Source organism: Typha angustifolia, chromosome 13, assembly GCF_048772165.1.
Source record: "Typha angustifolia cultivar Huaian chromosome 13, ASM4877216v1, whole genome shotgun sequence".
Classification (NCBI taxonomy): Eukaryota; Viridiplantae; Streptophyta; class Magnoliopsida; order Poales; family Typhaceae; genus Typha; species Typha angustifolia.
The window spans coordinates 5,737,871-5,761,483 of NC_133251.1; the positions used below are offsets into that span (position 1 = coordinate 5,737,871).

At 36.0% G+C, this 23,613-nt stretch overlaps 4 protein-coding genes across 4 annotated transcripts; 1 reads left to right on the forward strand and 3 right to left on the reverse strand.

Annotated features, from left to right (window-relative positions):
• Positions 1-198: 198 nt before the first annotated feature.
• LOC140773007 (anaerobic nitrite reductase GLB1-like) lies at positions 199-1,486 on the forward strand. The gene is made up of 4 exons (XM_073115312.1): positions 199-373; positions 455-569; positions 712-828; positions 1,152-1,486. The coding sequence occupies exons 1-4, from the start codon at positions 264-266 to the stop codon at positions 1,293-1,295; spliced, it is 486 nt and encodes a 161-aa protein (XP_072971413.1). The 5' UTR covers positions 199-263; the 3' UTR covers positions 1,296-1,486.
• A 242-nt stretch (positions 1,487-1,728) lies between these two features.
• LOC140774659 (cold-regulated 413 plasma membrane protein 2-like) lies at positions 1,729-4,094 on the reverse strand. Its single transcript, XM_073117735.1, has 4 exons — positions 3,830-4,094; positions 2,939-3,046; positions 2,765-2,835; positions 1,729-2,061 (listed from the first exon to the last, which is right to left on the reverse strand). The coding sequence occupies exons 1-4, from the start codon at positions 4,018-4,020 to the stop codon at positions 1,808-1,810; spliced, it is 624 nt and encodes a 207-aa protein (XP_072973836.1). The 5' UTR covers positions 4,021-4,094; the 3' UTR covers positions 1,729-1,807.
• Positions 4,095-9,587: 5,493 nt separating this feature from the next.
• On the reverse strand, positions 9,588-15,637 carry LOC140774555 (uncharacterized membrane protein At3g27390-like). The gene is made up of 11 exons (XM_073117593.1): positions 15,309-15,637; positions 15,105-15,213; positions 14,830-15,022; positions 14,204-14,334; positions 13,835-14,123; positions 13,574-13,680; positions 12,742-12,883; positions 12,479-12,671; positions 12,154-12,397; positions 11,249-11,411; positions 9,588-9,866 (listed from the first exon to the last, which is right to left on the reverse strand). Exons 1-10 carry the CDS (start codon positions 15,415-15,417, stop codon positions 11,276-11,278), a joined length of 1,653 nt encoding a protein of 550 aa, XP_072973694.1. The 5' UTR covers positions 15,418-15,637; the 3' UTR covers positions 9,588-9,866; positions 11,249-11,275.
• Positions 15,638-16,825: 1,188 nt separating this feature from the next.
• On the reverse strand, positions 16,826-22,802 carry LOC140773000 (uncharacterized). Its single transcript, XM_073115294.1, has 5 exons — positions 22,212-22,802; positions 20,704-20,940; positions 18,330-18,413; positions 17,689-17,818; positions 16,826-17,531 (listed from the first exon to the last, which is right to left on the reverse strand). The coding sequence occupies exons 1-5, from the start codon at positions 22,589-22,591 to the stop codon at positions 17,163-17,165; spliced, it is 1,200 nt and encodes a 399-aa protein (XP_072971395.1). The 5' UTR covers positions 22,592-22,802; the 3' UTR covers positions 16,826-17,162.
• Between the last annotated feature and the right edge of the window lie 811 nt (positions 22,803-23,613).

Consider the following 23,613-nt stretch of genomic DNA (forward strand, 5'->3'; position numbering starts at 1 on the left):
AGCTGCGGCACATAGTTTTTGACCCAGAAGGCAACTTCCAATGCATTGATAGAGCTTCTAAGGGTTTCTTGCCCTTCCAACCCCTCCAAAGGCCATTTTATCTTTGATCTCTTTGCCCCCTTCTGCCCTGCTAATATTATTATACAATCTTGCATTCGACCACCTATATAAACCCCCCTCCCCGTTGCTCCACAAAATTATAACAAACAACTACTACAAAAAGAAACGGAGAGGAAGAGAAAGTTAAAGCTAAGGAGGTAGCCATGGCTCTTTCAGATGGAGGCTTCACAGAGGAGCAGGAGGCTCTTGTGGTCAAATCTTGGAGTGTGATGAAGAAGGATGCTGCAAACCTGGGATTAAATTTCTTCTTGAAGTGAGTAATCTTTTGTCATTATCTTATCTTAACTTCTTAAGCGTTATAATCAATATATTAACAAGTATACGTCTAATATAGGATCTTTGAGATTGCACCATCAGCAACTCAGCTCTTCTCTTTCCTACGTGACTCCGAGGTGCCACTAGAGAAGAACCCCAAGCTTAAACCCCATGCAATGTCCGTCTTCGTTATGGTACACATTCTTTTCTTCTTCTTTTTTACTTTCAAACTCGACTGCAAATTGGCAACTGGCAGGGTGTTATGTGGGAATACGCCATAGATAACGATGTATATTTTATGTGGTTGGTTGATGTCGTATTTTGCTTGCTCTTCAGACATGTGAGGCGGCTGCACAGTTGAGGAAAGCTGGTAAGATAACAGTGAGAGAAACGACTCTAAAGAAGCTGGGAGCCACACACCGTAAGTACGGTGTGGCAGATGGACACTTTGAGGTGAGAGGATTGCTCATCGTTTGTAGGATGTCTCAACCACTCGGATACCGATATTTATCTAAGACTCGTGTTTCAATTGACTTATATTTTTTTTACTGTAGAATAGATGAAGCTTTTAAGTCAATTAGTTATTTAACATAGTATCAGAGAGAGTCGCAGTTTATCTTTTGTTGGGTTATAGATTTAAACTTCGTTAGTGTACTTTGTTTTTAATCTTCAATTTTCTAAAAACATCTGGTAATTTATTATTTGTTTACGATATTAGAGCACACCCAGTTTAATAAACTATTCATTAATTAAGAGTGATTGAAATTTTGGTATAGGTTACAAGGTTTGCACTTTTGGAGACCATAAAGGAGGCAGTTCCAGAAATGTGGAGCCCTGAGATGAAGAATGCATGGGGAGTAGCTTATGATCAACTGGTTGCAGCCATCAAAGAAGAGATGAAGCCACTCCCTGCTGCATAGAATTGCATATATGCTTGTCCTTTTTGGACTTGATCATTGTGCTTAAAAGACACCATGAATATTTTTATGCATGCTTGTTGTATTAAATTTTCTCTTTTTTCTCGTTTGAGAATGTTTTGATGTCAATAAGTAGTCCCTCTTGGACTAATTGTACTGCTTTCCTATATTAAATTGACATGTCAATTCTTATAGACTTTATTCTCTTCTTCAGCTCAAAATTAATTTTTAATGCCAAGCTTGAACAGAGATCAGCTTGATAAGGCTCGATTTTGTGTATTGTAATATTTCGATTAGCTACCGGCGATTCAGAAGATTAGATTCTGGACTACTAGAGATGCAGCAATATGCATGCTGAACTTTTCAAGTTCTGCTTGCAAATTTTCTGACAGGTAAACAACTTGGCAATGAGATAAATATCGAACAAACCCGAAAACAAATTTTGACTAGAGAAGATCATAGACCTACATGTTCAACATTAGGTCGAATTCAAAAGGAAAACAGCAGGAATATTTTTAATGGAAATGCAACACCAAACGCCAGATTGGATAAACCAGAAGCAGAATGATCCCTAGTGAGTTAGATATGCCATGCCTCTCTGTGAATGAGTTCCTGAAACCGCCCGATGCTCGGATATGCTCTTGAAGAAGGTAGCAACCGATGGCAAGGCAAATGATAACACCAACTACATCGTTTCTAATGGTATGAGCAAAGAAGCCAGGAGCAACCACTAGAAGAAGAACGAGTGATCCTGGCAATTCCAACCAGTCTGCACCAAAGAGTTAATTTACCTCTCATTTACAGCAACTGAAGTCTTTAAATACAACAAAGAGAAATAAAAATGTCACTTGATTAAGGAGTTCAAGTGTAGAGGGAGTGAAGTCTGCAAATTTTTTACTTTTAGTTATGATGGATCAAAACTTGGTAATCAATCAACCCATATAGGCCTATCTGAATCTGACTGTACAAAAAGAAGCAATCATGTCTGACTAAAGAAGCAATTAAAATCTATAACCTTTCTTCTCGTCTAGATCATTCTTCTCATGTCGACAGAAACTATCAAAGATTTGTTTGCAAGAAAACTGCAACCACTAAGGTAGATGCAGATTCTGTCATGTCTATTGACAGAGCATCCTCAATTATGAAAAGAAAGGTATTGAAAAGCTCCTGAGAAAATATTACGGAGCAGTTAACCTTAATTGTTAGTATAGCTCATGACAACAATGGGTAAAATTTAGTTTGGACAAATTAATTCTCAGTTTGTACAATAGAAAGTCTGGAAGATACTACTTGCATCTATATGTGGAATTGATACACATTTATTTGTACCTGCAATAGTTATCATGCATAAGTTTGTGCATTTAGTGTGATCTATCTACACATTCAGATGAACATAATTGAGCTTGAAATCAGATTTAACATTGGGCTATTCTGCAGACTACAAATATATCAGGAACAAGAGAAATTCTCACCTGGGAAATGTCGAGGAAAGAAGAGCCGAAGCACAACAGAAATGAAGGCGATCCATTTCCCCACCTCACCTCTGTAGGAAAGTAGGACAAGTAGTAACTAGTACATACTTTGAAACAGAAGATCTAAAGGAATAACCAAAAGACAAAAACTAAGCTTCTGATTGTAGAAATCACCTCAGTAAAGAGAATAAAGCTGAAGGAAGACTGATGAATATATAAGGAACTAAAAGTGAAGTCAGCATGTTTGTCCTCCAATTTGTCCGATCCAAGACTAGTAAATATCTACAAGTTTTATCGATCCATGAATCAGCCAAATCAATAGCAAAATACAAGATCATGGTTGAGCTAAAATTCAATTAGTGACAATTAACCCCTTCAGTTCTGTAATTGTCTAATAGCCATCATTTTCAATATAACAAGATCAAGATACATCTTTTAGCATATAGTAATCAGTTGAAGAAATAGAATTTTAATACTACCTTCACATCAAACATTCCAAAAGGATTGAAGATAAAAGGACAAACCTTTTGAACGTTGACAACCTTCACAGAATTCCTCTTCATTGTTATCTTTGAACAGAAAAATTAACGGCTATACATACCTACGCGAACCTTAGCTCGACACGATATATACAGCTGACATATGCTATGCTGAGAAGGTGTACCATTGGCACACTGGATAGCGTTGACATGCCCGTAAAACATTTTAGAACTAAATATTAGTGTAACACATGAATTTCCCTATTTCACTTTGATTTCTAAAGTTTGAAGTGTAACTTACAAATAAATCAATCACAAAAGGCAAAGAGGTGTAAAAGTGAGTTTGTTTAAAGTAAGATACACATAATTCCTAATAGCACATCTCCAGATAAGTGGCTATATGAGAGTATCGTGATACTGTCCCTTATCGATGCTTAATAATTCATTGGCACAATATACATACCGATCGTGCACGGCAATCCATGATCAGACAAACTACAAGAAGCCTTGAAGTGTCACAAATGTAAGGAATTCAAACAAGAGTAGCAAGAAAAGAAAAAGGGTAGAAAACTGTGGGAAAACTGACATGGCTGCCATGGAGGCAAGGAACTTGAAGAAGGTGGTCCCGGAGGCGACGCCGCCGCCGACCATGACGGCGTGGTTGGCGAGGTTCCTCATGGCCAATCCGAGCTCTCTCAAGTCCGTCTGCATCACTTCCACGCTCGCCTCATCACCCCTGAGTGCGAGGTACCGAAGCTTATTTCCTTTAATTCCCATAATTCTAATGATCAAGTATATTTCTTCCTTAAACAAGAACGTGCATGCAGGAAGGAAAGGGAGAGGAGAGGAGAGGAGAGCAGAGAGAATTGGAAATGAGAAGGTAATTAAAATGCTTACGACACGCACAACTCGGATCTTGAAGTCATTTCCTGTGGAGGATAACTTGGAAGTTAATTGCGAGGGACCGGGTCAGCCGGCCTTGGTAGATCAAGGTATCATCGCCTGTACTAGAATGATAAGTTTGTCAATTTGAGTTTCTATAGTTTAGTTTTAAGCTATCCAGGAGTCAAATCGAGTTTAGCCAGAGTTCAATCTAGCATTCGAAAGAGGTAACTATAAACGAGATCATTGGGCGGGCCGAGTCGGACATTTTAGGCCGGTCAGATTTAAATATATGTCATGACTTGATTCACTGATTACTCGAGCCGGGTCGGTCTGTAATATTCTAATCCAATACTGCACACTAGTCTATTAGATATTAGGCTTAGATTAGACATCATAGGTCTAACATAATATGTTAAATATAAAAAATATTATATATTAATGGGCTTATATAAAGATATTTTAGTTCTCTTTCATAATAATATACTTATATATTGATATATAATTTATTAAATATCTAATATGAAACTAAAAAAATTATAAAAATATGCATACATTATGAGTTGGGCCATAATGGATTGGGCTTTCAGGTTGTGTCCGACAGGTAAAAGCTTAGCTTATACCACCCATTATCATCTCTAGCCCGAGTTGGGCTGGACTTAGCCTAATTAAAATAGGGCGAGTTAGGATTAAGTTTGGATGAGTCAGGCCTAATATGATCATGTCTAGCTAATTATTGATCATTTGGCTAGGTTTTAGATTGGGTTCAAGTTGGCCTGAGACTTTGTCCTCATAGGAGGACGCTTTGAACAGTATAGCTCGGTGATCATCTCTGAAGCCATGGCGATGAGGGAGACCCTCTTGTGCCTTTCTAGATTGAATCGAACTCATTGCTATTAGTCAATGGGATTGCTAGGACATCTTGTAACTCATAAAATTTAAAATTATAAAGTTAATTATAATTTTATAAAAGTTAACTGAGTTGCTTCAGTTTTTGGTCTTTTCGGTCTTTCTACAGAGTTTTTTTTTAAATCTTTCTTGTTTATAAAAGAAAATAGAAAGAGAATAATTGAAATTAGTATTTAAGTCATAATTGATACATATATAAAATATCGGATGAAAAAGGAGAGAGTATAGATAAGTAAAGCTCCTGAATATTCCAGAATTCCACAGGACTTAGAAAATGAAGAGGAAAAGAGAGCCATATCTAAAGCAAAATGAACGCAATCTGAGAGGCAGAGACACCTCGAATTTGTATCACCACCCTGAGCAATATCAAAATTACATCTTCTATATTGTAGCATACTCTGGATGCACCTCAATATTGCACATCACCCTATCTCAAAGTAAATAACCAACTACAAGAGTTCCTAACTAAATTTTGAAATCCATCAAAAAGACTGGAGATTGATCAACATATATATATACGTAGTAGCTTCTTCATGCTGGAGCAAAACGATCCATGAGCATCCATATTGTAGCTTCTGAGAAGGCCACGTCTCTCACAGCCTTGGGCTGAATAATAGATGTGTTTCTCTGCGGAAGAGAATTCCTCTCTTTCTCCTCTTCTCCAGATCCCATCCCCTTCTTCTTCTTCTCTCTGAGTCTTTCTAGCTCACACACCCAGATATCTACCAGGCTCGACATTGATGTATTTACTCCTTAGTTGTTTCTTCTCCTTCCTCTCTCTTTTTTAACTTCTTTTCAACTGTGATTTATAATGCTTTGCTTGTACATGGCTATTTATATAGATAGATAGATAGATAGATAAGTATGGGAAGGCAAGAGAGGAGTGTGCCTAAACCTGGGGGCTTGATGGTTTCAATAAACTAGGGGATGGGGGCCCCTAGAAAACTCGTGGTCACTTTTGTTTAATGGTTTGAAGGAAATGGGCAGCTCGGGCAGCCCACAGAAAAATCTTATGGTGACTTTCTTTGGCTTTGATGCATGATATTTTGTGTCCGACTTTATTGGATATGGATTTGGATTTACGTATTCTTTTTAATTCATATTTATATCTAGATAGTCTTGTATGAATATGAATATGAATATGAATGTGAATCAAAGAACACTTTTTAAAACTTATTTATCTAAATAAATTATACCTTAATAATACTAAATTATGTAAATTGGTGATAAGTTCAGCTTTTATTTTAGATGAAAATGCCCAAAATTTTGTTTTATAAAATGCTAGATTCTTTAGTGTTTTACATTTTAGAAAACGTTAAATAGTTTAAAATTTTATTAGATTTTTTTTAAAAAAAAAAAGAGTTAAATATATTTTATCCTCCCGCATTTAAGTTTAAAATTATTTTACTTCATATACTTTAAAGTATCTCAACCTAGTCCTTATACTTACGACCAAAATGAAACTGTTAATTTTTCTTCGAAGTTAATAGAATGCATACCGGATAATCAAAATACTCCGTTATATTTATTATGCAAAATAGATATATTTTTTTTATCTAATTTGTTTTAAATTTATAGTTATCTTATTCTTAGATGTTAACTAATTATTAAACTTTATAAAACTCAACTTTAGTAAAATTTACTATATAGTTAAACAATCTAAAAAGTAAGAGAATAAAATATATATAGATATTTTTTAAAGAGTATATAAAAAGGGTAGGGCATTTTTGTCCATAAAAAATTAAAATAAAAGAAATTCAGCCAGCCATTTAATTTTTAAAATTTTTTTAGCGCTTCGTTTATTTGAAAAAAAATTAATAATCTCACTTTAGTCATAGGTACAGAATTTTAGGCATAAGTATAAAGGGGGTAAAATTTATCTAATCCTAAAAAGAAAAATTAAAAGTAAAATTATGGTGTTGTTTTAGGATTTTGAGCCCGGTTGAATGCTGAGAATTATTATATAATTTCAACTTATTAATTTTATATTATTAGAATGATATATTTTATGATTAAAATAGATAATCCAGGATTAAAAAGGTTACGACGCTATAAATTTTTTCCTTTATATTTTGATCAAAATTATTATATTCGTTTTTTTTTATCTTCATAAATCACATCTGAAATAGATTATCAGTTAGAGAGTTATGATCAACGAAAGTGAGTAATTCAATCTTTAGATGTTGAATAATTTAATATTTTTAATAATTTAATAATTAATCTTTATTATTTTATATGTATTCTCTTTTCTTAATAAAACTAGTAAATATTTTTTTTTTTCAATACAAACATTAATATAATCAGTGTTTTACTGGAAAACAATACTGATATGATTAATATTTTACTTTTGGCTGGATAAAATATTTAACAGTTTAGTATTTTACTTAGTGCTATAATATTTTATACCTCTTTTAATATTAAATTTATGGTGTAATAGATTTCAATTAATAAAATTTAAAATAGGTATAATTTTATAAAGAAAAAGAAAACTCTGGTTCTTTTCTCTCTTATTTTTTTTTATCGTGAATTGATCATTCTCTTTGTATTAATATTCATATCAAGATAAGAACTTAGATAATTTACCACTCTACATCCATATCCGACCAAGTTTTTGTCACTCTGGATGCAGGAAAAGATGCTCGAAGGATTGCACGAAAGTAATAAGTGGATAATGGAGGGATCTTAAAAGAAAAGTTTCCCTTATCTCCATCACTCATCACAAAGGATTTAATCGACAAAGGATTGATTGCAGTCTAATCGACTGCACACTTGGAGGAGCACACAGGAAAGGAAAAAGAGGATCAGCTCTTCTCCCACAGAAACCCTCTCCCCTCCCCTAGTTTTAAAGCAAAAACTATCAAATTTGAGTCCCTCTCTCTATCTATTTATACGTAATACCAGCATCTCCCATCTCTTGAGAACAAAATCGAAGTTCTTCCATTCATTTCACTTAGCTCCCCATAAACGAGATGCCAAGCTTAGCTGCCGATTTCCCAAAGCTAAATAATGACACAGGCATGGCACTTCCGAGCAGTTCCAGCCCAAAAAATGAGCAGCAGAAGCAATATCCGCGAGAGGTTTCTTCGTTGGAATACCACCAGGCACTTGTGAGCCAAGAGTTGCAGATTAAGCACCCAACTCCACCGTCACTGTGCTCGGAAGCAGCTCTCGCCATGCTTGTTCACTGCTTCAGCCCTTGAGATGATGATCCTTTGGCATGTAAAATATTCCTTGGTGTAAATTATATATATATATATATATATACTATACCTCATGAGCTTGTGATGTTATATATATGTGGAGAAGTTCGCACTCCAGCATGGCTTTTTGAGTGGATTACAATATTACATAATGATGTTGTTTATATATTATAGTTTACATTCTAACACTTTTACCAATGAATTTAATTTAAATAGGTGAAGTAGCAATAATAAAATTTAAGCCATTAACCTCTCTCTGCTCTGTCGGATACCGAGGTAACTTACTAACTACTTTAAAAATTTAGATTGTCAGGCCTTGTTTGCTTTGACTTCAGAGATTCTTCTGAACTAGTTCAGCAACTTCTATCCTAATTCAGTAATTAAATAAAAAATAAGATAATTAAGTTTGGTACTTAGCCTCAAATCAAACAAAAATGTTTGAGAAAGGATAATTCTTATATTATTTATATTGTTAACATGATCCACATTGAGATGGAAATGGACTTTCCTTGATATGCCTTCAAACTCCACCCTAGATATTGAAGGTGATTTAGGTGAAAAGTTTCCTCATTCTACATGAGTAGACCTATATCTTGAAAGTTTTGCAATACATTATCTTTCTAAAATCTCTTTATTTATGTATATATGGACACCTGAAAAGTCTTTAAAAAAGATAGAAATACTTTTGTTCTTGTCTGCATATATTTCTTTTTAAGTAAGAATATTTATGTCCTTTTAACTACTAGATAAACCATAAATTTGGAAGGGCATACACCTAAATAGTTAATGAACTTCAGAGGGATATACATATAAAAACAAACCCTTTCAAGTGAAAATGTATAGTACTAAATAGGAACAAAATAATATATATATATATATCCAGTTATATTGGAGAGGAATCAGATATATCAATCTAACTAAAGATGAACATTTCAACAATTACTTGAAGCAAAAAGAGAACATGGTAATTAGATTCATGGGAGAAGGAAATAATGGCAACCTAGAGATTACAAACACAGATATTTAAAATAAACAGTTCAGGTTGTAAACCTCCAAAGACATTAAGTGGCCCAACATAGAATTGAGCGAAAAGATGGAGTTTTTGACGTAAAAATTTTCCTAAAAGAAAAGCATCCACAGTCTACATCTGGTAGTCTCTCCTTTATGAGACTGGCAATGGAAAGAGGCTTTGAGACACATCAAAGCTTAATTGAAGATAAAAAGGAAATGCACTTTCCCTCGCAAGATTTAAGCATCATGCAGTTTAATCGGAACTTTTTACATGCAAATTAGTATGAACATATGAGGTTTATGGAGAAACCAAAGTGGAGGGGCACATCGAAGGAAACACTTAAAAAACACTCACTTTCTTATAAATCACTCATAAAGTGCATCAAGTCCAGAGTGCCAGTATGCCTGCCTACACAATGATCTTGGGCCTAATAATTGGCTGCACAAGCACTGGTTTCATAAAAATTCTCCTTGGAGTACCACAAATCATAGGAACTCAACCAACTTTTCATACTGAAAGGGCACTAATTTTTGTGTTTTCTCCTCCCTCTCAATTGATTAACCCAATGGGTAGTATCTAAAGATAATCAGGAGATGATCCTTATAAAGCCCAGAAATTACCTGTGAAAGAGAAAACATATATAGGTCACAATGTCGCATTAATCTCTTTAAGGAACAAATTAAAATATGAAGAATTCTTAAGCAAGTAAGTCAAATAGAAATAGAGAAAGTGAACTAGAGACAGTTATGCAGGCACCACATCAGCAGCAGCGTCTTCAGGAAATGTTGTGTCCCTTGCCCAAATAAAATGAGCACTTTCCAGATAATAGGAAACAGATCAAAGAGCTTTTGTGCAAAAATGACTTTTACAATGCCTAGGCAACACCATCAGTGAGCTTAGAAATTTTAGGCAACCCATCCTCAAGAGATAAGTTGTTAAGATATCAGGAAATTGTATTTTGTTACTTAAAATATAGAGACAAACCAGTTGGGAAATGTATATGATGGCAGAAGCATCAAACTTGAGAAGATCAATTCTTACTTCCATTTCTCACAAGCATGGATGGCCGTGCCAGCGGCGTACCGGCATGTGGCACGAGAGGTGCCACACGGCACCCCGCTTAATAGTTCCGCTGCTCGTCATCGAGCAATCCGTTGCCAATCGCCATTGCCTCGCTGTTGCCCGATCTCGCGTCGGGTGTCCTAGCCCGAGGGAAGAGAGAGAGAGAGAGAGAGAGAGAGATAAAGTTATCGGTTAAAAACTTAAGTTGCGGATCTGGATCGAGCGACGGCGACGACAACGGTGAATGCGATTGGTGAGCGATGACGGCAATGGCGAAGGAGAAGGTGAGTATCCTTTTTTTTTTCTCTCCTCTTACGGCACGGCTGGCAAATACTGCGGCACGTGCCATGCCGTGCTGTGTTGACCGGTGATCGGCATTGTTTGTGCCTGTGGCACAGTCATCATTGCTCAAAAGACTAATTGGTGCAAAGTGAGTCTCTCACATATAATTACCTTGATTTCTAAGAAAGAAAATGTTCCAACAAACAGCATCTAATTGGCTTTTGAAATAAGTGCTAGGAACAGAGAATTTTTGAAATGTCAGTAAAGTTCCCAGCATAACCTAATGCGAAGTTCATGGAAGGTGCATGAACAATGATTAACTAGCAGGACATCCAAGATATAGATATCTTATTTAGGATAGACAAAAGAGAGTAAAAAGCTTGTCTAGACAAGTTCCATTCACAAAGTTTAGAGATATTTGCACTCCTTTTCCAACGGGCACATAAAAGATTTTGACCATGAAAACAGTTATTGCAGAAAAAAAGAAGTCAAAAATCAATCCACAGGGCTGAAGAAGGAAAGATTGGTGGTACTATATGTACAGTAGGTAACCTACCGTGGAATGTACCAAACCTAATTAAGCAGACATACATTATGTTATTAACAGAAACAGAAGCTTGTAGGCAGTCAAAACTTATTAGAAGTTATAGGCAGTTACCTTAAATGCTTCTTCAACAGGCATTATTTATAAAGCATGCTCTATACCATTGCCATTTTCAGCCTGTTGCTGTCTGGCTTCTTCCAACAAGGACTTGACAACTTCGTCAATTCGTCGCCGGAAGGTAGGCATCCTTGAAACTGTCAGACTGAAGCCCTGCAACCTGTTAAAAGGCAGAATCATAGGATTGGCAGTGAACGTCAGTTAACTTTAGAGGATATAAGAAAACTTCCGAGGTCAACCTGGAAGGTGAAAGAGCACCTCTGTTTTCTAACTGGTTATAGCCTTATAGATAAAGTGGCAAAGTGCTTCTCTTGATGACTTATCTTATAATCTTTTACACAACCATTGTCATTAACCAACAATACAACCACAGTACTACCTATTGTTTTCTTTTGGAAAAAAGCAACTTGTTATCTTTCTGCGTTTTTCAGTCTATATAATAGTTTAAACTGGCCAATTGACAAATAATCTATGCCTCAAACAGCAGCTACTTATGATATAGTATTTCCTTATGATCTTCTCTTGTTAGACCAAAATTCATATCTAAATAAGCACTAATATATACTAGTTCTGATTTCCTTCAATTTGGTGAACTATGAGGAATGCTGCCTTCTGAAGGTGAGATTTCTCAAACTAATCATCATCAACTGAGCTAACTTATTGAGTTGATTGATGCAAGCTCATCAAATTATGGATCTTAATTCTCGCTTTTCAGCATCATAATTCTTATGCAACCTCTTTACACAAAAAATAAACTAATTTAGGAGATGCATACAAAGCTACTATATTATGGTGCAACCACTTCTTGTAATGATAAGTTTTGTTACATATATTGGACAATACCAATCCATGTAAGGTTTATATGCATATTTAAGATCTAATTGAAGAGCTAAGAAATCTACCTTCTACTTAAACCCTCCAACTGAGCTCGTTTGACCTCTTCAGCTGGAGGAACCCCACCATTTTGCCAGCTAGTTGCTCTTTGAGTATCACCACAATAAAGGGTCAACTTGAAAAGATATGCTTCTTCAGTTGGTTTTAGATTTTCAGCTTTAATCTGCTCTTTCAGGATATGCATGGGCTCAAAAAGCCAGTCAAAAACTCTTCCCTCTGGCCTATTAACATGTGTCATCTCAACATTGTCACCTGAGAGAAGCAAACTATTAGAGTGAACTTTATCAGGCGTTTATCTTATACTATGCAATGAACTGCGATATCTATTCTTACTCATTATAAAACCAGTTGAGCCCTTCGCAATGGAACGAACAAAACACTGCAGAAATACACAGGAAGGAAGCCCTATGTTCACTATCTTGTTATTGGAAGTTTGCCACGCCTCCAGATCTGACAACAAAATAGCACCAGCTCCAACAAGCTCTTTCCCTAGACTGTCACAAGCCTTGAAAAAGTTCTCCCATATCTGTGTATCTATCGACACATTAGCATACCTAGGATTGCAATAGCATCAGAAAGCAATTTTGGATTCTTACCACCACTGCCTTCAGCTCCTGCAACTTCATTGAAGCAGTCTTTACCATTGGACGCTTCAAAGGAATTAAATCATGTTGCTCCTGGACCCGCTTTACTGAAAGTGACGACGAATGAGAAAGGACAACCTTACGATACTTCGGTCTGGCTGTCCAAATATCAGATGCTTAAGAATTCTCTACATATGTAACTATGTATAGTTAACATATAAAAATCACGGAAATGGTTTTAACTTTCAAGAAAAACAAAACAATGCGTCAAAAGTTTCCCTTCTCAATCAGACATTACTGCTTGAAAAAAAAAAACAAAACTAGTGGAACATTAAGATTACTATACAGACCTATTTATTAGCGTTTGAATGACTATGACGAGTAGGATGCTAAATGCAGATATCCTCCCACTTTATTATCCCCTTCTATTAGCTAAAGAATTTGATGAATATGATGTTACTTGCAGATATAAGTCGCACCATATTCTTTTTCCTTTTGATAGGTAAAACAATTTACTTCAGTACGGAAGTACAAAACAAGAATAACCGAAACATCAAAATATTTAGAACTAGTCGTTTCCTAATGTGGTACAAAGATCGCATACAAAAAGATAACATCACATAGTCCTACAGAGCAAACAAGGAAACAAGTCTGCTGGATATGGCTAAAGGTAAGAAACTGAAACTTATTAAATGGATCAGTGAAAATCTGCAAAATGCAAAACTTAAGATGGTTGTTGTTAATGTCTTATATTATATTCTCATACATAAAAGATGGTAGACAAATATATAATACATATAATATGTTAATAATAAGACAAATGAGACCAGGTGATCAAGCATACCTTGGGAAGCAGGAGCCTTCTCGCAAGTACAGAAAGTCATTAGTATATTCATCGAACATGGAAATCACTGCAGCAACATATAGTATTCCACTCATAGTACGGTTTTCCTGACATAGATAAGAGAAAAGGAGTAAGCTATGTAAACAAGTGAAAATTACATGTAAGCTCATAAGCAGATGCAAACTCATGAATGCTTATGTTTCCAATTCCAGAAATCAAATAAATAGAGCAAGTTGAAGAAAATCCTTGACTGAGTTATACCTGATATGCAACTGCAGCAGCATAACATCCAAGACCAAAGCTTGAAAGAATTCCTGCCATGGCTGCCAATACAACTGCTGTAGGCCACAATAAAATAAGAAGGCCAGCAAATGGAACACATACAGTTTCCAAGAATGGACCAGATCGGCCAATGAGATCTTGAATCAATTGCCGCCATCCTTTAAACAACATAATAGGAACTTTAAGAAGTACTAGAAAGCTAAGAACAGGCACATCAACTAGCACGCCTAAGATCCCTGCCATGACACATCCCGGTATCTGCAACAACCTACATTCTCCAAATAACATATTCCATTTATTCCAAGAAGAAATTAATTGTGAGACACAAGCAACATCAATATATATTACCTGATGTCCAGAATTGTGTCACCCTTTGCCTCGAGCAACCCATCCATGAGCGAGAAATACGTATGGAAGCATATGTCCTTGAAATCCCGCACAATAGTGCACCCTGTTTTAATTGAACTCACCATGCCATCCTACGCCAACAACACAAGCACTTATGATCTCATTATAAAAAAAATCCCAACTATGATATGAGGCAAAATAAGTGCCTGAATGATTACAAGCATCACTGTACAATCGGGATAAGAAAAAGAAATTCTCATCGCTTCGCACCTTCCCTTGTTGACTTATTCTTATTCAAACTCTGTCTTAGCATGTCCTAACAACACGGTACCAAGAAATGAATATTCTGTTTTGGTTTGAAGTTACTTTCCCTCAGATCCAACCATTAGGTCATCTTTTTTCACTTCAAATGACTAGTGTAGTATCTAGGTGAATGGTTTGCATTTGATTCACGTTAGATTTAGCATCTACTTATGTTCAATAATTTGGTAGGTATAATTATGTTAATTCCCTAGTATATAACCCAGACTAACATCATAACATTATTCGAATATTCTGTGAAAAATTGCAGAATTGAAATGAAAATATCTCAATGAATGTAGAGGAATTGGTTACAAGATCCACACCGTGAAGCATCGAACAAACTTATCATCTACTCCTTCCCTGACTGCCTCAAAAGTTCCCATTAATGGCAAGTAAATTGCAGATCCCAGAGCCATAAAGATAGTTGCCAAGAACGCCGAAATCGGCCATACCACAGCCGGAACTGGCATCAAAGCTAGTATAACAATCTTCAGCACCCACCCAAATTTCTTTGTCCTGCCACCCCACCAAATCCCTCAAAAAAAAATTTTTTTAAAAAAAAAAGAAAAGCCCAAGATGGGAAAGTAGTACTACTGACCTAAGTATGCAGTAACAAGTCCAAAGAAGGTGACATGGGTACATGCCCAGAATAAGAACAGTGTTTCCCACCAAGATGGTGACTAGAATAACAGGCCCAACTATGGCAGCTGTGACAATATCAAAATTACCACCAAAAAAAAAAAAACAATGAGATAACAGTTAGTGGTACTTAAGACTAATTCCAGACAACAGTAGACCACACCTTTGAGGATGCCAAGAACAAGTAGCAGTAGGAAAATGGGCAGGAATGCTATGAAATGGCGAAGTTTAGAGAGGACTTCTCTCCCCTGGGAACCCATTTCTGATCCCATCTGTGGCTTGGGCAGTGCCTTGGTTTCAGTGAGTTTTCTTGGTTGATAATTTTATTATGCAGTGGAGACTGGAAAGAGATGCTTCCAGTTTGGAGTGGGGGCTAAGGTTTGCTTGTGATTGCAGTAGTGGGGATGAGTTCATCGATATTATATTATCCTTGCACGCAATGTGTCGTAAGGTGGAGGAGGAGGAGGAGAAGCGGGGATAAAGGAAGCTCATTCTGTCATTTTGTTCTTCTTTTTCCCCCCCTTTTTGAGTTTATTTGCAGAATATTATCTGATTAGAAAAATATCTCCTTGTCTGGTGTTCACAAAATTTTAAAGTAAAATCCTCAATTATATATACCTCTGTTAGAAAATTCGCTATATCTAAACTCTAATATTGCTTGCAGGAGATTACAATAAATTAAAACTTTAATTTCTTTAAACTAGGGGGCTAGGGCTCGAATAAGTCAATTTATATGCTTTAAGAGCTTAATTTTCTAATATATAATATATATAGGATATATAACTTTTCTTGATACAATTTTTTTTTTATTGTAGTTTTTACTATATATTTTTATTATTGAGTTAAAAATTTACCATTTTTCTTAGATCCAATTTGTCACACATTTCGCCCGTGGGGATTGATCAAAAGAAAGCATTTAATTTCCACGAGATTCGACAAATGATGAAGTGGAGTGATGCTGACTGTTTCCAGCAAAGCAGCACTATCAGACTACGTTAAAGAAAATTGTTCTTAAATAGTAAAGAATGATCTCGTGCTAAACAGCCACGTGGCAAAAGCATTTCAATCATGTTTTCTAGCTAGTAATTAAATTAAGCTGCCAATTAATTACTAATGAGATGGAGAGTTCCAAGTTAATTGGCCACGTGGTGCGTACACATTAGCCCTTCTGTAACTTGAGTCTGTAAAACTTACCTCCAGTAATATCTAAATCTCCTGAGAGAAATTTGATCCTCAATTAAGTAAGTCAAACAGTAATCTACTTGGCTTTCTATTTGCTCCGGCTTTGAATTAGATTAGAAGGAATGGATTTGGAATTCTGGGAAGTTAAACAACTTACTTTCATTGCGTCCACACATACTTCACTTAAAGTTGTCTAAGTGCTTTGTCCTTTTTAACATCATATATAACTTTGGTGTCTTAAGTTGATATAACTTTGAATGCACTCAAAGGTAGACAGCTGGGAGAAAATTTCATGCCTGTGGAAGGCAAAAGAACCACGGAACCCATCAGTAATAATCTTGGAATGCAATAAGGAATGCATGTTAATTGACCATGAGGATCATGGGAAAAAGTTCATCTTTTCTCAGTTGTGGGTTAAAGAACAACTCAAAGATACGAAAGCTCTATAAATACAAAGAAAGATATAACTTTTGATTTAGACAGTTTAGTCAAAGAGACTAAATAAAGACTAGCTGGACAAGTAGAGATTTGCAAATAAAAAGAAAGAAGAGCATTCAAACAAGAGAAGCCCTTCCTTGTCAGCAGATTCTATTTTATCCTTTTCTTCACATTCAACTATCTCAGCAAATTCAGTTCACAAAACAATGGCGGTTTCATTTCATCCTAGTAAGACAAAATGACCAGAAAACTTGACGATTTATCAAGTAGAGCCAAAAAGCTGAGAGCCCTATATCAGGAAGTTGCACAATTGTAAGATTAGATGATTCCTATATGTAATTTTGTTACCTGCTTCAAGCATGAAACAGCAAAAAAAAAAGAACTGTCCGGTGTTTGTTCATGATCTGTTTTGCCGCTTCCTTAGCCTGTTTGCGATACAATCTTGGCTTCGTTCTAAAGGAGCAGCAGGTTCCATTGCCTTGTTACTCTGAGTTCTACCTTGTATGCTACCTTCTTCTGCAGCATTGTTGCTCATACGCTCATCTGAACTTTGCAGCAATTGGGTTTCATCCTTGCAGCCATTACTGTCCTTGCCCAAGCCATCCTGCAGGACGTTTTGTGGATCAGGAGAGCTTTCTGCTTCAGTAGCAGAAAGCAGCTTCTTTGAGGAAACTGCTTCAGCAGAATTCAAGTCCCCTGAGTTAGCTAGGGACCGCCGAGTTTGAATAAGATAATGTGCTACTGACTTATATCCCAAACTGACAATCTGCAAAGGAGAATCCCATGAATGTTATAACTTTCCTCGAAGTCCATGAATCAAAATATTTCTGGTATTATCTGGGCAGTGAGTGATAGGCTAGAAATAGTAATTCCTGCTAATACAAGCCTACTGAATCTCAAGAAAAATGAGGAATGTAAAATACTTTCTTGTACAGAGGGCCAGTAGGGATCCATCCTTTCTTGATTCTGCAAAGGCTGCAGTTGCAGATGCCCCGACAAACTGGACAGACCCAATCAGGATTCTTGTTGGCTTCCAGAACATTCTCACCATATCTGTGTTAAATTCAGATCATCAATGGTTGTTTAAGAAGCTAAAATTATGTAATAATGTATTCACCATGATTTGTCATATTGCCTTTTGAGTTTTGACATGACTGGAGGGCAACTAGAAACTTCCACTCTCAGAAAATCGAATTGAAAATGATGGCTAACAATTCTAGGTTCAAATAAAGGTGAGTGCAGTGTCAGAAAAGAAAAAAAGTAATAGTGCCCCTATGAGATTAAACATGCACCTTGACACAAAGTTCTAACTACATTGCCTTTGATAGTTTTGATGAAGAGAGTGCATGGTCCCATAAGAAGACGAAGTGATCAGTTTTACAAACTTACTAACAAATGAAGAAACCAGAATTTTCAAATGCAAAATTGCTTACCAGGTAGCAAGCAGGTAAGCTATTAGTATTGCAGATGAGTCCTAAAAATCACCTAATTGAATGACACATGTCCACATCTTCTAATACCCAACTGAAGACTAGATTGACTAAAACATTGTCAATATACGCACCTCATGTACAAACAATCTCCACAAAATTGTCCTTGTACCAGCTTGCATATACAACAGTGAGTACGACGACCAAGAGTTTTTTGCCTGCATAAAAAGTGATACTGATGTTGTGATTAATCAACTTTTAAAACAAGGTGTATTGGTGATATCAAGGAAAATACTTATATTTGCATATAATTTGGAGGATTTAGGAAGATAAAAACCAGGATCCAGTTCTGTATTTGCACTTATAAACCAGCAGAATTCGTTTTTGCAATTACAAGTTTACCTTTCTTATATTTGACATCTATAGAGACGGACTGTTTTGCTTACAATAAGCTGATGAATTACTATGAAACAAAATTTGCTTCTTTTGTTACTAGTGTCTTCCTGAAGAAACAGATATCAGTGTCAAAGTATTCAGAAATGATAAGAAGCACATTTAAGTTCAAAACATTTAAGAAGTCTATACCCAACAAACATTCCAGAATTATCTGATATAACAGAGACATATTAAAAATAAAATCTCAGAGAAGCATAAAATAATGCTCTGGTAGAGCCTTTCAACTTTATGTGGTGCTAAGTAAACAGTTAAGAAAATTCAATAAGAGGGCTGGATTTTGATAATAATAGTAATAGACTTTCCTCATCAAATGTTAGATCTGACAGGGAAATAACAGAGCATTTTAAGTTAAACGTGACCGGTTGTTTATTTCAAATTAAAGAGGAACATTTGATCTTCACAAGGGAAAATTTATCTGGTGAAAGAAAAATCTGTAGTCCAGACTTGATTGAAAGACATAGTGGTGAGGATATGAAGCATGAAGACCTTGCCAAAGTATCATTTTCTTATCCTACCTGCTTTATTGTGCATTTCACCAGAAACAAGTTCTTTCCAGAAAAGGAGTCATATTCTTGGGAATATCTGGCTGCATGCAATTTGTTATGATAAATAGATAGGGTTACCTAACATCCTAATCAGCTGATTGTCATTAATTTATCTGAGTTCTGATATCTCTGAAAAGAGATACAAAAATAAATAGGTAAAAGAAGGGAGGTGTGCACTGGTTGCTACTAAGAGAGTTGCTAGGCAATAATTTTTTGTAAAATGACTTGATCTTCTAAATGATATTACATGTTAAGAATTTGAGTTGAGGCAATAGTAGTGTGCCACTTCACTTTCTCCTAAAAGTCAGCTGCATTACAAAAACTAAGAGAGCATTCAGGTACCAAAAATTAAATGAATCATGCATAAATGAGGACACCATAAAAATCAAAACTGAGTTGGGTAGCCTACTGCTCCAATTAATTTCTCCTCATAGGAGAAATATCCTCCTTAAACAAGGGGATGCTGTCAGTGTCAGATCAATAGCAGTAACTTCTGTTATGCATCAATCAATCACCCCACAATAAGCCTAAAGAGAACAATATAAAACAAACTAGACAAAGAAGGAAATAATGACCCTTCTCTCCCTACCAACCATGTGCTTCTAGCCTCCTAACTAGCAAAGTAGGTGACATCTTAAAAAAAGATCTTTCTGTTTTATTGATACGAGAGGCGAAGGGCTGAAATATACACAAGTAGCCAATTGAGGAATCTTTCATCAATAAGCCAATGTGGGAGGAACTCAATTAAGAATTCAAAGCAACTATTTATCAAAAAAGGGGGAAAAAAACCTAGCAACTCCCTCTAATTTGTGTAGGGCCTCACCTCTCGATTCTTGTTATTTTAGTGAAAAGTAATAATGCGATGCATTTCATTACCTAGTACTTACCTGCTAGTCTTACCCAGAAATTATGTTGCTATTAAATTAAGCTGTCAACCAACTATCCTTTCTAGCCTTGCCTGTATCCTAAGTAAGCACTTGTACTATTCTTTTGCTGGGGAACCAACCAAGCAACCCAAAAGGCATGACAGGAAAAATGAATTTCAGTGAGTATCAAGTGAATATCGGGGCCCAGAATAGTGATGTCAGAGAGCAGGAAGTCCCCTCATATGGGCCATTATATGCCAAGCATTATCAACAAAAGATATCGCCCTCATAGGATCACATCTCTCATCAAATTGGCCTTTTCATGGTACTTAATATCACCCCTATTGTCTAGAGTATGACCAAGCATGAGTAAAAATTAGAAAACATCATAAACTCCTTGGCAGAGAGTCCAAGAAATGGATATACTTAAATAAAATTGACACAATATTTCCACATACATGCTCTCAATAAAATATGTACCAACACTGATACACATGAGACTAGTACACTAAAATATATGTGCTTCCTAAAGTCCAAAAGCATCTCCAACCTAGTATTAATAAAGTCTATTGAAATATTTAGAGGGACATGCTACAAGCCTACAATTGGAAATAACTATAATGTGCTGGAGAAAAGCTTACCTGCACTGATGGCACGTTTTCCCTTCTATATGATCATATATCCGCCTTCCATCTTTACCATATCCATCCACAAACAGAATCCAAGTCATCTCACAGGTACCTAGCAGTTTCTCATGCTCCTCTGTATAGACCTCTTCCCTCATACCTTCTTCAACCAAAACTGAACTATTTTTAACTAAATCATCATTTCCTTTTACATGGACTTCCGCATAGCTAACTGGAGTTACATTTTGCAACCTAAGATTAACATAAATAACGGACAAGAAGCATATCAATCTCCAAGACAAAATTCAGACCTCCTGAAGAGCTGATAAACATGTAATAAAAGATGGGCTAGAAAAAATTCTGCAAAATTTGACAACAAATTTCAGATAGGAAGCGAGGATGCAAAATATCATCTGCTTCTTATTTATCAATGGTTGTTATCCAATAGTCGAAGCTAATCCTTGCAAAACTCCAATCAATATGAGAAAAATGAGTTACATATTATAAGAAATTAATAACAAGTAAAGCAGACTGCAAGATGAAACGACAAGTAAATGGCACATTGATATTTAAGAAGTGAGTCTCGGTGAAAGGTGGACTGTCTCTTTCTTTTTTCAAAGAAAACCGAGTTGATTATTCTCTTGCTTTTTCAGAGAATAATGAGTTAATATATGCTCTGCGGAGAATACAATCAAAGATAGATAAGAACTAAAAGACAGGCACCAATAATACCCAGAAACCCGTGGTCATTCTGTTTTCCATTCATTAGTTATTTCCTCTAACTTAATGCTCAATTATACGTCACCAACAGCCACTCTGGAGAAGGACTAAAACTTCTGGCAATAATTGGATCTTATACAAATCCAAATTCAGATAAATGGAGGAAAAGGATCCATACAAGAGTTCTCATATATTTGAAATAATTGCCTTATCTATTGTTGTTGTCCTAGTAGCCTTTTCTTATTATTCGCTTAAATTAACTGAAAATAAATAGGGTGTGGCGTGCAGGCGCTAAAACTGAAGTTCATGAAAACTGAACACAATGATGCTAAAAAGAAATGGCACCAGAAGAACATGTCATACAGCATGATCCCTAACGAAAAACAAGAACTTTTCATTTTGCACCCTGTCTGGTTGACATATTTGGTCTGAACCCCGTATTTCTCAAAAATCTTTGCTCAGATAACATCCTTGGCCCAAACAGAAAGGTACTAAAAAACGGAATATCCATTTATTTTGAATGCTAATTATTCGTAATCAAATCACTAATGGAGATCGAAGCAAAGCAGTTCACATTTGATCCTGATCAAGCTAACTACGGACATTGTAGTAATTTTAATAATTAAAGTTAAGTTAATCAAGCGCCTGGTATTATTTGAACACTTCCAGAGAAATGCATGATTCAGAAAAGAACTAGTAGATAAGACGGAGATAAATGAAAATTTCACAAAAGAAGAACGAAATGAAACGTTGGGCACCAGGAACCCTTCCAAAACCCACATATCCGAACGATTCAAGTATACCTCGAGGATCTCCTGATCGGAAGAGATGGCTTAATCTTGACTCCATCGGACAAGGCGGTTGTTATCCTCCTCTTGGAGTTGGGGCTGAGGTTAGTGCTAGGGTTTGAGAAGGTCTTCTTCAGATTGAGGGAGAGATCGAGTATTCCAAGCTTCTGCATCCGCTCCATGTTCTCCTTGATCCTCTCCTCCCGACACTTCTCGTATCCCGCCTCGGGAGTGGTGGCAATCGCAGCGGACGACGCCGGCGGCGGCGGAGGAGGAGGAGGAAGAGGAGAGGAAGGAGAAGGGCTCCTCTTTCGAGGCCTTCCCCTCTTCGTACCGCTCGCCACCATTGGATTTTCAGGGGTTAGAGAAGCCGCTCTATTTCGCGTGATCACCATTTCCCTTCTCTTCCTTCTCTCTCTCGTTCCAGGGAGAAGAAAGAGGAAGAGGGAGAAGTGCTGCTATTTGCAAACGGTCATGTCGAGAGGCAAAAAGAAAAGAGAGCGAAAAAAAGAGAGGAATTTTTAAATAATTGCAAATTGAAAAGTATTTCAAATATCAAAATTGCTGCTAAACTGAAATTATTGGGCTTTGCGGATACGCCCTCTAATGGCTAAATGGTGGTGTGCGACGAAAAAACTGAACAGTGAACATGAATGAAATCGAATGGCTAGGCGGAGATATATTTATCTCTTAAATAAATTTGTCATTCATTTATTGAGATTAAAAATTATAAAAGAGGAATACATTCTTAGGATACAAGACTATCATGAACCAATATGCAATTTTCTTTTAGATTTTCTAATTTCCACATTTTAAAAGAACTTTAAAAGAATCATCCAAAGCGACAAACACACGCTAAACATTATGTGGATTGCATAAGAGAAAACCGATCAAAAACTTAAAACGAAGGAATGAATTTTAACAAGAAGAAGCAGACCCCTCAATATGTAATCAATAGGAGGAACAGAGCTTACTAGCAACGGTCACAAAGTTTCGCGTAGTCTCCGGAGCGGAGACGCCATCCTCTCCTACGTGCGCTGTCATGATCTAGAGATTTTCATTGATTATTAATGTTAGATTCTAGAGATTTAGATTCTTTAAAAGTTTATCCTCAAAAATTTCAACATCTCTAGATTTAATCATAACATTTGTATTCATCTCTAAAAAACGATATGTTTTACTATTGGAAGTATAACTAATAAAAACACATTTGGTAGTTCTTGGCCCCAACTTTGATCTTTTTAGATCGGATAATATAACATAAGCTAGACACCCCCATAATTTTAAATATCATAAGTTAAGTTTTTGATTAAATTATAACTTACAAAGGAGACACATTCCATTCCGAATGTATTATGTTAAGAATATGTATAGCCGTTAGGATTACTTCACCCTTTATATTGTTTGGATGACTTGA

What these genes read in the sequence shown, in the direction of transcription:
- LOC140774555 (XM_073117593.1), bottom strand. Translation starts at nt 15,417, where the DNA reads ATGGGATCAGAAATGGGTTCCCAGGGGAGAGAAGTCCTCTCTAAACTT. An exon ending in GACACAATTCTGGACATCAG is followed by an intron (nt 14,124 to 14,203) that starts GTAATATATATT and finishes TGGAGAATGTAG; the next exon opens with GTTGTTGCAGATACCGGGAT. An exon ending in AGGAGCTGAAGGCAGTGGTG is followed by an intron (nt 12,672 to 12,741) that starts GTAAGAATCCAA and finishes ATAGATACACAG; the next exon opens with ATATGGGAGAACTTTTTCAA.
- LOC140773007 (XM_073115312.1), top strand. Translation starts at nt 264, where the DNA reads ATGGCTCTTTCAGATGGAGGCTTCACAGAGGAGCAGGAGGCTCTTGTG. An exon ending in GGATTAAATTTCTTCTTGAA is followed by an intron (nt 374 to 454) that starts GTGAGTAATCTT and finishes CGTCTAATATAG; the next exon opens with GATCTTTGAGATTGCACCAT. An exon ending in TGGCAGATGGACACTTTGAG is followed by an intron (nt 829 to 1,151) that starts GTGAGAGGATTG and finishes ATTTTGGTATAG; the next exon opens with GTTACAAGGTTTGCACTTTT.
- LOC140773000 (XM_073115294.1), bottom strand. Translation starts at nt 22,591, where the DNA reads ATGGTGATCACGCGAAATAGAGCGGCTTCTCTAACCCCTGAAAATCCA. An exon ending in CCGATCAGGAGATCCTCGAG is followed by an intron (nt 20,941 to 22,211) that starts GTATACTTGAAT and finishes TGTTAATCTTAG; the next exon opens with GTTGCAAAATGTAACTCCAG. An exon ending in CTGGCCCTCTGTACAAGAAA is followed by an intron (nt 17,532 to 17,688) that starts GTATTTTACATT and finishes TCTCCTTTGCAG; the next exon opens with ATTGTCAGTTTGGGATATAA.
- LOC140774659 (XM_073117735.1), bottom strand. Translation starts at nt 4,020, where the DNA reads ATGGGAATTAAAGGAAATAAGCTTCGGTACCTCGCACTCAGGGGTGAT. An exon ending in CTTGCCTCCATGGCAGCCAT is followed by an intron (nt 3,047 to 3,829) that starts GTCAGTTTTCCC and finishes TAAAACTTGTAG; the next exon opens with ATATTTACTAGTCTTGGATC. An exon ending in GCTTTATTCTCTTTACTGAG is followed by an intron (nt 2,836 to 2,938) that starts GTGATTTCTACA and finishes ACTTTCCTACAG; the next exon opens with AGGTGAGGTGGGGAAATGGA.